Source organism: Chionomys nivalis, chromosome 13 (assembly GCF_950005125.1).
Source record: "Chionomys nivalis chromosome 13, mChiNiv1.1, whole genome shotgun sequence".
Lineage (NCBI taxonomy): Eukaryota > Metazoa > Chordata > Mammalia > Rodentia > Cricetidae > Chionomys > Chionomys nivalis.
The window spans coordinates 68,375,431-68,390,620 of NC_080098.1; the positions used below are offsets into that span (position 1 = coordinate 68,375,431).

The 15,190-nt window shown below is 46.3% G+C and overlaps 1 protein-coding gene across 5 annotated transcripts; it reads right to left on the minus strand.

Annotated features, from left to right (window-relative positions):
• Positions 1 to 165: 165 nt before the first annotated feature.
• On the minus strand, positions 166 to 14,111 carry Kiaa1191 (KIAA1191 ortholog). 5 transcript variants are annotated; one of them, XM_057787155.1, is made up of 9 exons: positions 13,959 to 14,111; positions 13,302 to 13,417; positions 12,994 to 13,079; positions 9,807 to 9,985; positions 6,400 to 6,526; positions 4,099 to 4,223; positions 1,842 to 1,948; positions 1,582 to 1,721; positions 166 to 1,499 (listed from the first exon to the last, which is right to left on the minus strand). In XM_057787155.1, the coding sequence occupies exons 3-9, from the start codon at positions 13,019 to 13,021 to the stop codon at positions 1,294 to 1,296; spliced, it is 912 nt and encodes a 303-aa protein (XP_057643138.1). In that variant the 5' UTR covers positions 13,022 to 13,079; positions 13,302 to 13,417; positions 13,959 to 14,111; the 3' UTR covers positions 166 to 1,293. The 5 variants fall into 5 exon arrangements, with proteins under 5 accessions (XP_057643138.1, XP_057643137.1, XP_057643136.1 ...); XM_057787153.1 differs by having other exon boundaries at positions 177 to 1,502; XM_057787154.1 differs by lacking the exon at positions 13,302 to 13,417 and having other exon boundaries at positions 176 to 1,502.
• Between the last annotated feature and the right edge of the window lie 1,079 nt (positions 14,112 to 15,190).

The window sequence follows — 15,190 nt, forward strand, 5'->3', positions numbered from 1 at the left end:
ATGAATATTACTCTGTGGCCAGTTAATTAAAGCTAATATAACAAAGCAGGCAAAGAAACAAAATTAGAGCCTGTTAATGAAACATCTGATGTCAAAAGTTATATCAAAAGGCACCAAGTTTACAAAGCTCCGGCTCCACTACTGGGCAGGCAGAATGGACAAAAGAGACCTGGGTTTGAGAAAGTAGTAAAGATTTTTATTGTCAATACAAGATAACACAAATAAATTAATTTTTACAACAATCTGAGACTCCAGAGCTTCTCTGTGAGAAGGTTATTATGTAAACAGACTACTATCTAAAATGATCTAGCAAGCAGCTGTGACAGTGTGCAAGACCAGCAGACCTGTGGACAATGAGAAGAGAGAAAAGCAGTTTTCTTGCTTCCTCTCCTCAGTAAGATGCGTTACCGAACAGATGAGGCTAACTTGGTGGAAAATGGTCTCAAAGTCACCAAATTCAGGTGAACCTGAAGACTATAATCCAATTGTACCTATCATCTCTAACAAAAGTTTTAGCTGGGTGTGGTGGTGAATGCCTTTAATCCCAGCACAGGGAGGCAGGGGCAGTAGATCTTCTCTTTGAGTCTAATGAGTGAGTTCCAGCCTAGCCAAGCCTACATAGCAAGACCCTGTCTCATAAAACAAAACACACACAACTAAAAAAAGCTTAAGATCCAGAACTAGGGTGAAACTTGGTAGAGCAAGACCCTAGGTTCAATCCCCAGTGGGGTGGAGGGGGAAATCATCAGTATGAAACCAGTAGACTCAGTTCAATTAATTTCATGTTAAAGTGCAAAAGAGGCCATGTGAGACTAGTGTTTGTTCTGTGACACAGCAAGTAAGCAGGCCTTCAACTACAGGGGCCCAGGAGGACAAAGTACACTGGACTAATCAAGACAAAGAACTTGTGGTCCTGCCAAGTGTGGTCTCTCAGACAAGTCCAGGCCCACTCACAAGGCTAAAAAGCATGTCAGGAAGCCATGGCTGTCCAGATAAGTTGGTGGGCACCTCTACCATGATTTGTAACTGCTCATGTTGATCAAGGAAAAGGAATCCAGGCCTTAGTTTTGGAAGCACACCAGCACTTATTTATCTAAGAGAGCAAGGGTCAAAGTCCTTCCCTAGGATAAATGATTAAAAAAAGGTGAGGTCACTCAGCACCACTGACATATTCCACCAACCTGAAAGCAGTGCAAAATGGTTGCACACAAGGACAATCTGCACAATGTTAACTATGTAACTCCTATGTCAGAGCCCAGGGAAAAAAACCGCAGACCCTGGACAGAAAGCATTCTAGAAGCCAGTGGGTGTGAGCACATTCAGGTCACGGGGTTTGAGATTATGGATCCGAGGTGGTTGTTTCTTCCCTTCTACCACTGGGATATCCATCTTAGGGGGCTTGAAGGTTGCTGGATCTTCACCTACTCGTGTGGCTTGGGCACGCATTAGCTCCATAGGAGAGGGTTTCAGGGCACCTTTGTAAGCCTGGATGGCAAAACCTGCTAAGGAAAAGCAAATGATTATAGCCCCTAGCCCATACACCAGCCAGGGCCTTGCTGCTCTTTCTGAAGGAGCTCTTACCAGAGTCAGACCTCTGCAGGGGCCATGGTCCAAAGAGGCTCCACTTGTCTACTGAGTTCTTGTCATTTCCATTCCCAGGATCCATGGTTTGAGGATTCGGGCCAGGTAAAGCCGTGGAAGAGCCAGAGGGGAACCAGCCTCTGGAACGGAGAAGTAAATATGTATTTCTGAATGTCCTTTTCCTATATCATAAGAAGTGTCTTCCACAGGCTGGAGGCCAGTACCACCTCAGCACTAGCTTCCCTAAAGGAAAGACTCACCTGGATTTCTGCTTAGGGGAGGAGTGAGGGGTGCTGCTCGGGGTGGACTGGGTCGATGCAGGCTGCTTCTCGTCCTTTGTTGTCTCTCCACTCTGCAGCTTTAGTTTCTGTCAGACGGTGAGAAGAGACTTTCAGAGGAGAGCAGACACAGAGCCGCGCAGTCAGTGTATGCACTCCGATGCACATCCTAACTTCAGGCAGGAGAGATTCTGTCTTTCCCACACCGTATGGACTTCATGTTTCTATGGAACTGTGCTCCACAGCACCTCACACTCGTGCTACAAGCTGTGCACTACTACTTACGTGTCCAAAAAAGCCAAGTCATTTAGGGGAAGAGATGCCCTTAGGTCTGGCCTTCAATTCTGCTCCTGTATTTCAGTATAACCCCTGCACTGCTCAGACCTTCAAAGCTAAGACTCGGACTTGCTGTCTGTCCTCTGTAGTGAAATGCTAAGAAACCTATCTCATTCTCCTTCCTCTCCTGTAACCAACCACCTTCCACACCATTGTTAAAATAGTGCCAGTACACTAGCTGGGAGAGTCTAAGTTGAAGCTCCATAGTAGTATGTCTGTCCTCCATGAGGGCTATGCCTCTGCTGGACCTAAGCTCACTTTCTCAACACATCAATCTGTGTAAGTTGGCAAGATGAATGGTAAAAACTGAACACTTCCCAAGAAGCATCAGTCCTGTCTAAGCTCAGATGGACACCAGTTCAAGACTGATTTCTCACAGCAGTGGCTTTTAAACTTAGCCTATAGATTCATCTGGAATGCTCATTCCACAATGCAGCCCATCCACTCACCACATAGCTCCCCCGTCCCCACACACACACTGTGTGCCATCTCCTGATGCTTTTTATGTTCTCCCTATGCCCATAGGAACTTGCCATGGCTACTTCGGTTTTGTTTTGTGCTTTGTTTTCTTCCAGAGAGGTTTCTCTGAGTAGCCCTGGCTATCCTCAAACTCAGAGATCTGCCTGCCTCTGCCTCCTGAGTTCTAGGATTAAAGGCATATGCCACCACCACCCAGCTTTTTCTTTAAAATAAATAAATAAGGGGACTGGAGAGATGGCCCAGAGGTTAAGAACATCGCCTGCTCTTCCAAAGGTCCTGAGTTCAATTCCCAGCAACCACATGGTGGCTCACAACCATCTATAATGGGGTCTGGTGCCCTCTTCTGGCCTGCAGGCATACACACAGACAGAATATTGTACACATAATAAATAAATATTTTTAAAATATAAATAAATAAATAAATAAATAAAAGCATATATATAGTTTTTTCGTTTCTTTGGGTTTTTTGTTTTGTTTTTGTTTTGTTTTTTTTGTATAGGGTTTCTCTGTATAACAGCCCAATAGCCCAAGCTGATCTGGAACTCCCTTTGTAGATCGGGCTGGCCTCAAACTTAAAGACCTGCCTCTCTCTCCTGAATGCTGGGATTAAAGGCATGCGCCACTACTGCCCTGCTTTATTTCTTTCCTTACTTATTTTTATGTGCATGAGTGCCTGCATGTGTGTATATGAACTGTGGGAGAGAAGGTGTGCACACGGGGTAGGAGTGCACTTGTGTCACTATTCAAAAGCCACCTACCTTGTTGGTTTGGGTTATTTTGAGACAGGGTCTCACTATGTAAGCTCTGGTTGTCTTGGAACTCACTATGTAAACCAGGCTTGAATTCACAGAAGCCTGCCTACATCTGCCTCCAAGTGCTGGGAGTAAAACCATGCACACTGTCTGGCACCACTGTGTTCTTTGAGTTATCTCTCACTGCAATCTGGAGTTGAGTAGACTAGGCTGGCCAGCAAACTCCAGGAATACACCTATCTTTATCTCCCTAGCACTGAGGCAGCCATCATGGATCATCCATCATATCCAGTTTTATACATGGTTTCTAGGGATTGATCCTCATGCTTCATAGCAAGCACCTTATTGACTATTTCTCTCTCCAGTATCTTCTTTATTTACAAAACAGAATATAGTATCTACCTCCAAGGATCAATGTCAAAATGATGTGAATGCATAAGTCACAGAACACAATTCAGTACGAAGAAACCTCTCTAAAGATCCATGTGAACACCACTTTACAGACAAGCAAAGTATCTGCAGGTGTGCAGGCCTTCAGCAGGAGTGCACTTTAGCAGGGCAGTCCTGGTCCCTTTGCCCATTAACTTGTCACTCTTAGGTGCCAAACAGCTGAGCTGTAAACTTCTAAACCACAGCCATATTTCAAGCCATGAACAACACTGGTTGCTTACATGGAGTGCTTCTGCCACTCGGAGGTACTTGGTCTCCTCGGTGGTGAGGCCCTTGTGGGGTGTGTAGCCAGCATCTCTCAGTCCTGCTTGTTGCTCAAAACGCTGGATGCTCTCCTGGGTCTGTTCTGAAAAGAGAGAACAGTCACGCTCAGCTCCTAACCAGTCACAAACTAGACAGGACAACAGTACTCTCTGCTGTTCTTTCCAGAAGCAAGAAGCCACACTGCCTCGTGAGAGTAAGGGTGCCCCAGACAGGCCCTGGCATGGCAATTCTGACCCTCAGGTGCAGCGTTCCCTCACAGCATACTAAAAAGCAAGCTGCCCGACAGGGACGCTGGATGCCTCACCTCCTCTCACTTAGACTCCATAACACCCTCACATTCAGCAACAGGCCAGGAGGCCCTGGCATCCAGACACAGTAAGAATTCCCAAATCACTAAGCTCCTAAGAGACTTAGCACTTGCACAGATTTGTCAAAGAGAAGCAGGTCACATTCCTGCCAGCTGTCCCCAAGGTACCAGTCAGATTCACAGCACAGCCACCTGCCTTAAACTAGCCAAGGTCTACAGACCCCACATTTCTTACACATGATCTGCCTGTTGCTGTTCCTGCCTTAGTTAACGATGTTCTTTTAGCTTGGTTTATTATTTGTTATTTCACAAGTCACTCACTATGGAATAAACAAGAAGAGATGATGTTTTTCTTTTCTTTTTTGTTTGTGTGTGTTTAAGACAGATTTTTTTCTTAAGGTACAAAGTTTTCACACTAAACACGAGCATGGCAGCTGTGAACAGTCCCCACACCAACAGACTTTGGGATCTACACACTCCACTTCCTTTTTATGTAACAGGTGTGCTGCCTGCAAGTATATCTGTGTACCATGAGCATGTCTGGTAGCCTCGGAAGCCACAACAGCTGTGCCCTCCTAACGCCAGAATGGTCAAGCTACAGAACACAAGTAGTAGCTGCTGTTCCGGTGGGGCAATCACAGAGAAACAAAGGGGGTCTGAACTCTGACTTTCTGAGTCAGCTTTCCAGAAGTGACCAAGACACACTGATCCCCTCCTGGAGAGGAAAATACAGGCCAACCAAGGAGAAATTCTGTGCACCTCAGCCCTGGGGCGGGTATTACTGCTGACATGCAGAGCCATGCACTGAATAATTAACTCCCCACACCAACTAGGACAGCCCTTGAGAAGGAAGAAGCTTAGGCAATCTGTGACAGAAGTTTAAAAAGAGGAGCTGGAGAGAGGGCTCAGTGGTTAAAAAGCATTTACTCCTCTTGGAGAGGACCCGAGCTCAGATCTCAGCACCCATACTGGGTGGCTCACAACTGTACCCTAGGATCTGATGTCGCCTTCTGGCCTCCTCACACCTCCAAACACTCTCACACACACATACTGTATACATAAATTTAAAAAATGTAAAAAAAAAAAAAAAAAAAAAAGATAAAAGGCTCTCATTAAGCCTCATTAGGACCATCAGTAACACATTCTAAACACTAAAGAAACTGAGGCGCCAAACCTGGTCTCCCTCCTGGTGGGCCATCATGTTCAAGGCCTTGATCAGCATTATCAAAATTTGCTTGTGAAAATATATATAAATTATTTTTAAATGCATATGTAAATTTTTTAAAAAGTAGCTGGGTACAGTAGTACATGAGCAATACTAGCCATAAGAACTCTGAGGCAGGGCTGGAGAGATGGCTCAGAGGTTAAGAGCATCACCTGCTCTTCCAAATGTCCTGAGTTCAATTCCCGGGAACCACATGGTGGCTCACAACCATCTGTAATGAGGTCTGGTGCCCTCTTCTGGCCTGCAGGAATACACGCAGACATAATATTGTATACATAATAAATAAATAAATATTAAAAAAGAAAAAAAGAACTCTGAGGCACAAGCACTGCTTTGAGTTTAAAGCCAGTGAGAGCACACAGCAAGATCCTGTCTCAAAACCAAATAAACATGTATAGCAGTGCAAGGCCAGAGGGCTGTCCTCCAGTGTGCCACCTTCTCTAGCAACCCACCCAGGCCAGTAACAGCAGTAGATCCAAAGCTCCTGCTAATGAACTATTCAACCTTAACATTGACCTGCCAGCTAGGAAAATGAGGCTGTATCAAGCAACAGCAGGACTCTACTGAGGCCAATGAGATGCTTAACAGGCAGAAATCTTCCTCCTTGATGAGGCTCAGCAGCCAGGCGAATGTGGGGCCCCACGAAAGCAGGTCTGAGAATCAGCTGCAGCTGAGGCGCAAGCACTCCCTCCCTCAGTTCCTCTGCTGAGACCCAAGGGCGCTTACTTGTGATCAGGGAATTCATGATGATATGGGTAGCTTTGGCCTTCACCACAGGGGCCTTGTCTGAACTGTCAGTGGCTGTTGATGGAGCCACAGCAAGGGAAGAGACACTGGCCGCTCCTTCCTCTGCCTGTTCAAGAAAGGTAAGTGTGCACATGAGCAGGAGTCACACCTAAACTACTTCTTTGTCTGTCTTTCCTTTTTTTTTTTTTTTTTTTTTTTTTTTTTGGTTTTTCAAGACAGGGTTTTTCAGTTTAGCCCTGACTCACTCTGAAGACCAGGCTGGCCTCAAGCTCACAGAGATCCGCCTGCCTCTGCCTCCCAAGTGCTGGGATTAAAGGCGTGCGCCACCACTGCCCAGCCTAAACTTACTTCTTAAGAGAAGAGTTACAGGGCTGGAGAGATGGCTCAGAGGTTAAGAGCACTGACTGCTCTTCTAAAGGTCCTGAGTTCAATTCCCAGCAACCACATGGGGACCCCCAACCATTTGTAGTGAGATCTGGGGCCCTCCAGCAGAATACTGTACACATAATAAATAAATATAAAAAAAAAAAAAAGAGAGAAGAGTTACAAGAATATGTAACCTGTAAGAGAAGAAAGATTTGAAGCCTCTACTAGTCCAGTGACAACAGAAAAAGACCTTAGGGGAAGAGCCTGGAATCACACAAGGAGAGGCAGAATTTGGAGCCCTGAGACCTAACTTTCCAGACTGTCTGCCCATAAGACTACAGACGCAACATTGGTCTTGTGGTACACACATGTAATCCCAGGGCTAGAGGGGCTGAGGCAGGAGGACTGGTGTGGGTTCAACTCTAGTCTGGGCTACACAGTAAGGTCAAGGCAAGGATGGAATACCTACCAAAACAGAGGGAAAATTAATGAGGGATGGAGGAAAGAAAGGACAAACAGGGAGAACAGAAACAAAGTAGAAGAGACACTTCTTACAAAGCACTGACCATATGCTAACCACTGAGCCTTATTCAGCCTGAACAGAATATTCCCTCAGGCTTGACCACACATCAGTCACCTGAGTACTGGCTAAATACATTTCAGGCTACTTGGCAGGTCTAGGCTGTCAGGTGAGACACAAGGGCTCCATCTCCAGGACCACATAAACAAAGTATGGTGACATCCATCTGTAGTCCCAGCACTCTGAAGGTCAAAGACTGCCGTGAGTTCAAAGCCAACCTGGACTACAGAGTGAGACCCTGTATCAAAAGAAAAAGGAATTTGTCTCTAGCCCAGCATGTCTGACGCCCTGGGTTCTAAAATAATAAGATTTTTAAGTAAAAATTAGGTTTCTAACAAACTCCCAAGTGCGATGGTTAGTGTGAACAGTGTTAACTTGACAGAACCTAACACTCTGAGCACACCTAGGAAGAATCATCTAGATGAGCATTAGCCTTTGTGAGTGTCTGTGAGAGGTTATCTTGATTCTCTTAATTGATGTGGGAAGACCAATCTTTATTAGAGATGGCACCATTCCCTGGGCAGGGGTTCCTGGGCTGTATAAGCTGGGGAAACGAATAGAGCATCAGCATACATTCCCCTCTCTATTCCCTGACTCTGAATGAGATGTAGCTCACTCCTTCAAGCTCCTCCACCTTCCCTTGCCCACAGGATGAACCGTACTTGAACTGGGAGCTTTATGAGCCCTTCTCCCTGAAGCTGCCTCTGCCAGAACATTATTTTATCAGAGCAACAGGAAAGAAGGCTGGGCCAGCAAATACTGCCGCCAGACCACTGCACAAAGGCTCACACAATAGTCTCCCCTGCACACCCCCAGGCTGAGGGCTGACCCTCAGCAAGCACTCTACCACCGAGTACATCCCTGCCTATTTTTAACATCTATTTTGAGACAAGACCTCATTAAGTTGCCTGGACTTGCCTTGAATTTACTGTGTAGCCCAAGCAGGCAATCCTCCTGCACCAGCCTTGGAAACAGCTACAGTTTGTTTTTGTGTAGATTTTTATTGGAGTTGTTACCTGAGGTCTTTGCTTTGGGTGGGGACCTTTGTATGGAGTTCATGCTGGCCTCAGACTCAAGACCGTCTGTACACAGGTTACCACCGTTCTTACCACTGTCTTTATTTTCGTTTGGGGTTTTTGTTTTTCAAAGACAGGTGTAGCCCTGGCTATCTTGGAACTCTCTCCGTAGACCTGACTGGCCTCAAACTCACAGAGATTCACCTGACTCAGTGTGCTGGGATTAAAGGTGTGTGCCAGCACCACCCGGCTGGCTTCCCAGTCTTTAGAACATTTTCTCTTCAACAGCCACCTGGGTCAGATTCCCACAGACAACTGATACTACAGAGCTCTCCACAGAGCAGTGGGGAATGCTTCTTAGAAAGAAGTCCCTGTTCTGCAAGTGTAACAAGGGAAACAGAAAAGGAAAAGCAACAGCACAGCAGGCGTTCAAGAGACTGCTTATGGCAATCACAAAACCAAGTTTTAGAGCCGGGTGGTGGTGGCGCACGCCTTTAATCCCAGCACTCCAGAGGCAGAGGCAGGCGGATCTCTGTGAGTTCGAGACCAGCCTGGTCTACAAGAGCTAGTTCCAGGACAGGTCCCAAAGCTACAGAGAAACCCTGTCTCGAAAAACTAAAAACAAACAAAAGAACAACTTTTAAAGGATTTTTTTGGACTCTGCCAAATCTTCAGCTTAATGCAGCAATAGAACACAGGCTGAGCATCACTATCCAAAACCCTATACACTCAAAGTGCCCCAAAGTCTGAAGCCTTTAGAATGCTGCGATAACACAAGAGGAAGTAAAACATCCCACAGTGTAAAACTTCATTTTGTACATAAAAAATGACTACCTAGGGGCTGGAGAGATGACTCAGTGGTTAAGAGCACCGGCTGCTCTTCCAGAGGTCCTGAGTTCAATTCCCAGCAACCATATGGTGGCTCACAACCATCTGTAATGAGATCTGGCGCCCTCTTCCAGCATGTGGGCATACACGGAGGCAGAATGTTGTATACATAATAAATAAATAAATCTTTAAAAAAAAAAATGACTACCTAAGAGTAATCAGGCTATGTGTGGAAAGTGTATACAACATAAATTAAGCATATTTAGACTCGGGTCCTATTCCCCCACTAGCTCATTGTATTCCAATAATGCTCTGGCTGGACAACAGAGAAGCTCCAAAGAGGTAAGCAGAATTAATCAGAACTCAGGTATTCAGAGGTTCTGGAGTTGGCTTTTTAGTTGGGGAAGCAGAGTCCAGAAGACTCTCATGCAGACGATACTACATTCAAGTTTTGAATTTTTAAAAAAGCGTGAAGTGTAAAAGATCCACAAAAGGAACAACCGCTGCCCGACTTTGTGGGGACAGAGACTCACTGAAGGCTTCTGGAGCAGGAGAACAAAGGGGTGAGTTCAGAAGTCGTCAGCAGGGTAAGGTACCTTGTCAAGATGCTGATACTTGCGCTCTGGAATCACTGGCTTCCAGGGGATGCTGCCCATGTCCGATGGAGGAGGAGTCATGGGCGCAGGGTCCTCTAGGGCATCATCATAGCTGAATGCCCGGCGGCACACCCCGATGGGCAGGGACATCTTGCCTAGAGGCCCACTGGACGCAAGAGCTAAGAACAGAGACACCTGTCAATATGGGATATCAACTCAACATACTAGTGGCTTTAGACTGTAGACAAGGAAGCTATGAAATTTATTTAGGGACAGTTTGTCTGTGGCAGCTATCAATCCATTCAAGGGAGGGTAACAGCAGTGCTAACTGTCTTCTTTACCCACTACACTCTGGAGTCTCCACACAGCCACTCAACACTATCCTCTTTTCTTTCCTCCTTTTTCATAGGGTCTTGCTACGTAGGCCTGGCTGGCTGGTACTCACTATATAACTTGCACAGCTGGCCTCAAATTCTGTCAGTCCTCCTGCCTCAGTTCTTCCCAAACCCTGGGATTACAGGCATGCACCACTACACCAGGACCTAATCCACTTTTAAATACTAAAGAACCTTAAGCTCAGTTTAAATTTACCTGTGCAAAGTCTCAATTTCAAAGCATGATTCCCAGTAAAAACTCAAATCTATCTCATTTCAAAACTTCTACACTAAACTCGCAGACATATAAGACTAGGAGGGACATAAAGTGGCTGAGGTATCTTCTCTTCTTTTCCCCCTCACTCTACCTACTGCCTGTCCCTGTCTCATCTGATGAGGAAACTAAACCCTAGCGTGAACTGATCTGCCTTAGTTCATAGAGAAAATAGCTGGCTGAGGTCTGACCAAGTCTACGACAAACCCCATGCCTTTTGTCTCCCCACAATGAGAACTACAAGCAGCAGTTCACAGCCTGGCACCACCTCCAGTTTCTAGTATTCTGATGACTGAACATTTCCAAAGAAATGACTGACAGCCGCTCTCATCAGCACTACCAGCCTGATCCTGCCAGCCCTGTCCACAGGCCTGCTAGAATGTAGAGCTGTGACGCCAGCACCACGCTTCAAGGGCACTCTCAGCTGTGCCAGAACAGAGAGCAAGGTTCACTTTGGTTTACTGATCCAGAACCTGCCTTTAAGGTGATACTTTCCTGTTATACAATCATATTCTTCAAGATAGCAGCCTGCCTGGCAGCAAGTCCCAAACCCCAGAAAGTTCACTTAGCAAGGAGACCCACAGCTACCATGTGACTATTTCCAATATTAATAACTACTAACAAACCCAAGAGGTTGCCAGGGGCCAGGGAGAGAGAGCAATGAGGTGTAACTCCTAATGGGAACAAAGTCTTTCTGAGAGAATGAAAATACTCTGTAAGTAGGTTAATTTGATAGATGCAAACCTTAAGAACACACCAGCCATTACATTACCCACTGTAAGTGGTGAATTTACAGGATGTGCATTGTGTCTCAACTAAAATAGACAAATAGAAATTACCAGGCACTAACATCCCTCCTTGTATCCAATCATCACTAAACAAATGCTCTTCCCATGTCCCAGAGACCAGGAAACTGGTAAAGAGCACAAGCAATCACACAGCTTAGTGTGCAGTAGATAGTCAAGCCAGAGCTCCCACCTTGTGCCCACCACTCCATGCGTCCATGCTACAAAGCACTAACCCAATGAGTGTGACACCATAGTTCTGCATGGTTACAATGAGTTTATGGCAATGCAGTATGAATGGAAGACACACATAATGGTAGAAACAAGAGATTTTTGTTTTTGTTTTTCCAAGACAGGGTTGGTTTCTCAGTAGCTTTGGAGCCTGGCCTGGAACTAGCTCTATTATAGACCAGAGCTGGCCTCGAACTCACAGAGATTCTCCAGTCTCTGCCTCCCAAGTGCTGGGATTAAAGGCGTGCGCCTAGCTGAGACAAGAGATTCTAAGACACATTGAGACGCTTCCATTAACCTACCTACTGGGGAGCAATTTCAGAACCATGTTCAAGACTGTTCCCACTGGCTTCATAAAAACCATGACGATAACGTTAGCTAACCTCTACTAAGAAATATGTGCCTACAAAGAACCAGGCGGGTACGCATGCCATTTAATCCTACATTCAGGAGGCAGAGGCAGGAGCATCTCTGGGGTTTCAGGATAGCCAGGTCTACAAAGTGAGACTGCCTCAAAACAAACAAACAAACAAACAAACAACACTTTTTGAGCAGTAAATGCAGATTTAGCAGCCACTTTTAACTCAATTTGCAAAATGTGTTTTATTTAAGATGGTGTGGTGGTGGCTCATGCCTTTAATCCCAGCACTTGGGAGGTGCTGCAGGAGGATCTCTGCGAGCTCAAGGTCAGTCTGGTCTACAAGAGCTAGTTCCAGGACAGGCCACAAAGCTACAGAGAAATTCTGCCTTGAAAAACAAACAAGCAAGTAGAGTTCCAAAACAGCCAGAACTACAAACCACAGAGAAAGACCCAGTCTCCAAAAAACAAATAAAGAAAAAAACTGTTTAATCTTCACATTAGATGGGCAGGCAACACAGTTTACACTTCTGAGAATGAGAGACTGAGTGATTCAGACTGATTTACAAATCGCCTTCCTTTCTGGTAACAGTCCAAAGAGGAATCAATGATTTCAGTACTGCATGCATAACACAAACCAAGAGAACACACTAAGTGTTGATACAAACATTTTCACAACTAAGTTAGATTCAACAGTGATTCTATCTTTTGCCCAGACCTCCGTCCTACACTAACCACCCTCAAAACAGGGTAATTTATTCACACTGACACACCCTACAAACATACTGTTAATTCTTCTCCTTTGGTATAATGTATTGTCATACACTTAAGGGCAGTGGCTCTAAGTAAAAATCTGAGCGTGGCTGGGAGGGTAATGAGATAATATTAAAATGATGACAATCTGACTACTTCCCTAGTGGCAAATAGGAGAACTGTTAACATATGACTTGGAGAAAATAAGTTTAGATCAATAAAGGCAAAACAGACTTAACCAGCCGGGCGGTGGTGGCGCACGCCTTTAATCCCAGCACTTGGGAGGCAGAGGCAGGCGGATCTCTGTGAGTTCGAGACCAGCCTGGTCTACAAGAGCTAGTTCGAAAAACCAAAAAAAAAAAAAAAAAAAAAAAAAAAAAAACAGACTTAACCAAATAAGAACTCTGTTTACCAGGCACTTCTGGTTGTCTCGAAGCCATTGAAAGACTGGATCCAGGAGCTTTTTCTATACAGAATTCGGAGCGGAGTCCCTGCCACCTAATAAAAATAACAAAGGGCATTTTCTTAAGCTGAACAGCGGGTGATCACTCCTGGGCTGCTCTTCTCAGCCATTTATGGCTTGTTAATAATGCTGAAACTTACATACACTAGAACCAATGTGTGACAAACACACCCCAAAGGATAAAGTTCAACGGTTCACCCCCTGGCTCATCTTAACAACGGAGAAAGTAAGAACAAGACACAGTGAAGACGCCTTACCACAATGAAATGACGCTGAACTATGCGGACAGACAGATGGTAATGAGGAGCATGAGGAGCATTGCCCAGCTGCTGCAAATTAGCAAAGCTTCCGAGGAAGACCCCATCCAGAGGCTCTAATAACAATAAACAACCAGGGTTGGTACAGCGCTCCCAAGCCCACCAAACGATGCCCTGTACATTCGTTCATTCCCATCACAAGGCGTATTACATAGCATCTCCCCTCGACAGAAATGGGCTATGCAGCAGCAAAGACCAACACACTAACGCCGGCTAACAGTAACCGCCTCTTACACAAAACTGTCCTTAAAACCCTTGCGCCGCACTGCACAGCAGGCATTACTGACCCGAATTTTTCTTCAAGTTCACTGGGGCTACTCACCGCAGCCCCGAGGGCATCGGCAAGCCAGACACACACCCTTCACCTCTCCCACAGCGACCCCAAGCCCACGTCTTTCCTTCAGAAGGTACAAAACAAAGCCCGGTCGGATCCTTCCACGGTCCCACCCCTCGAGGCCAAGCCCGCGGATGCCCGGAGCGTGGGTGCACGGAGCCTCACTGGAGATCTCGGAGGGGCTCGAGGCCCCACCCGGCCCCCAGGCCGCGGCGCCCCGGGGCTCAAGCCCCCTCCAGCAGCGCCAGGTCGCGGCTCGTCACCTGCTCGCCCGCCGCCTGCGGCCCGAACTCCGGCACTAAAGAGGCTCCGAGGCTCCAGATGGCCCAAGAGGCTGAGGAGCTGAGCAAAGCCGAGCCATCGTGAGCGCGCAACTCACTCTCCCAACTGAGCACTGCCGCCGGCCGGCAGCCAAAGCACAGCCCAGCCCGATACCTCAGCACGTCGCGCGAGACTTGATTCGGCGGTTCGCGGGGCATGCTAGGAGCTGTAGTCCACGATCTGGGATCATCACCATGACCACCTTCACCTTCCGTGTAGGTTGGACTCTTAAGGCAAACCCCATGGGCTTCCCGGAGAGAGGGTCGCCTGTTAGCAGCACTTCCTCTGCGCCTGTAACCCCAACACTTGGAGGCTGAGACAGGAGCGTGGCGGGAAGTGGGGAGAGTGGAGGGAGGGGAAAAGAATGAAGATAGGTGGAGATGGTTCAACAGTTGAAGAGCAAGTCCCACACTTGTAGCGGACCTGAGTCTGTTCTAGCACCGACTTTCGGGATCTCACTACAGCTTCACGAGATCTGCCGCCCTTTTCTGGTTTCCAAGGACACTACACGCACACGTAATACATATAAAAATAAAATCAATCTTTTAAAAAAGAAGATGGAGACGGCATAGTAAATATATCTTGAAATCAAAGCCAGAAAGTTCACAACGGACTTCCTGGGTTTGTGACCCTGTCACCATTTCCTGCCCTCTCTTTCTTGTCGAGGTCTGTCCATAAACTACACACATACACACAATGGATCCAATAGAGTTAATCACTTCAGTTAATAAGCAATGGAGTGAGCAAACTGTCTTTCAGAAGGATCTGAAATGGCCAGGCTCCACACTAGAACTGACCAAATACAGGAGCATACCACAGCCTAGCCTCCCCAGCGCAGGTGATAATAACTGAGGAAAATGGAGCTGGAAAGGTAGCCATACAGGTGTCAAGAAAAAAAAACACAACTCTGCTGCAGAGAAAAGGTTGAAAACACCTACCTTCAATTCTACTCCAAGTCCAGGGTTTGCAATCACCTCAGGTGTTCAAAGGAACGCCATCTTTTTGTTTAGTTGGTTGATTGGTTGGCTGGTTGGTTAGTTTTTCAAGACAGGGCTTCTTTGTGTGAGACAGAGTTTATTCGTTTAAGTCCTGTCTGGTCTGGCCTGACTGACCTGGAAGCCTCTTTGTAACCCAGGCTGGCCTATGAACTCACTGAGATCCACCTGCTGGGATT

Excerpts from the sequence above, each read along its gene's own strand:
- Kiaa1191 (XM_057787154.1), bottom strand. The coding sequence starts at position 13,021 with ATGGCTTCGAGACAACCAGAAGTGCCTG. Across the intron at positions 4,224-6,399 it reads CATGAATTCCCTGATCACAA|AACAGACCCAGGAGAGCATC; the intron begins GTAAGCGCCCTT and ends CTCTCTTTTCAG. Across the intron at positions 1,949-4,098 it reads GAGTGGCAGAAGCACTCCAT|AAACTAAAGCTGCAGAGTGG; the intron begins GTAAGCAACCAG and ends ACCGTCTGACAG.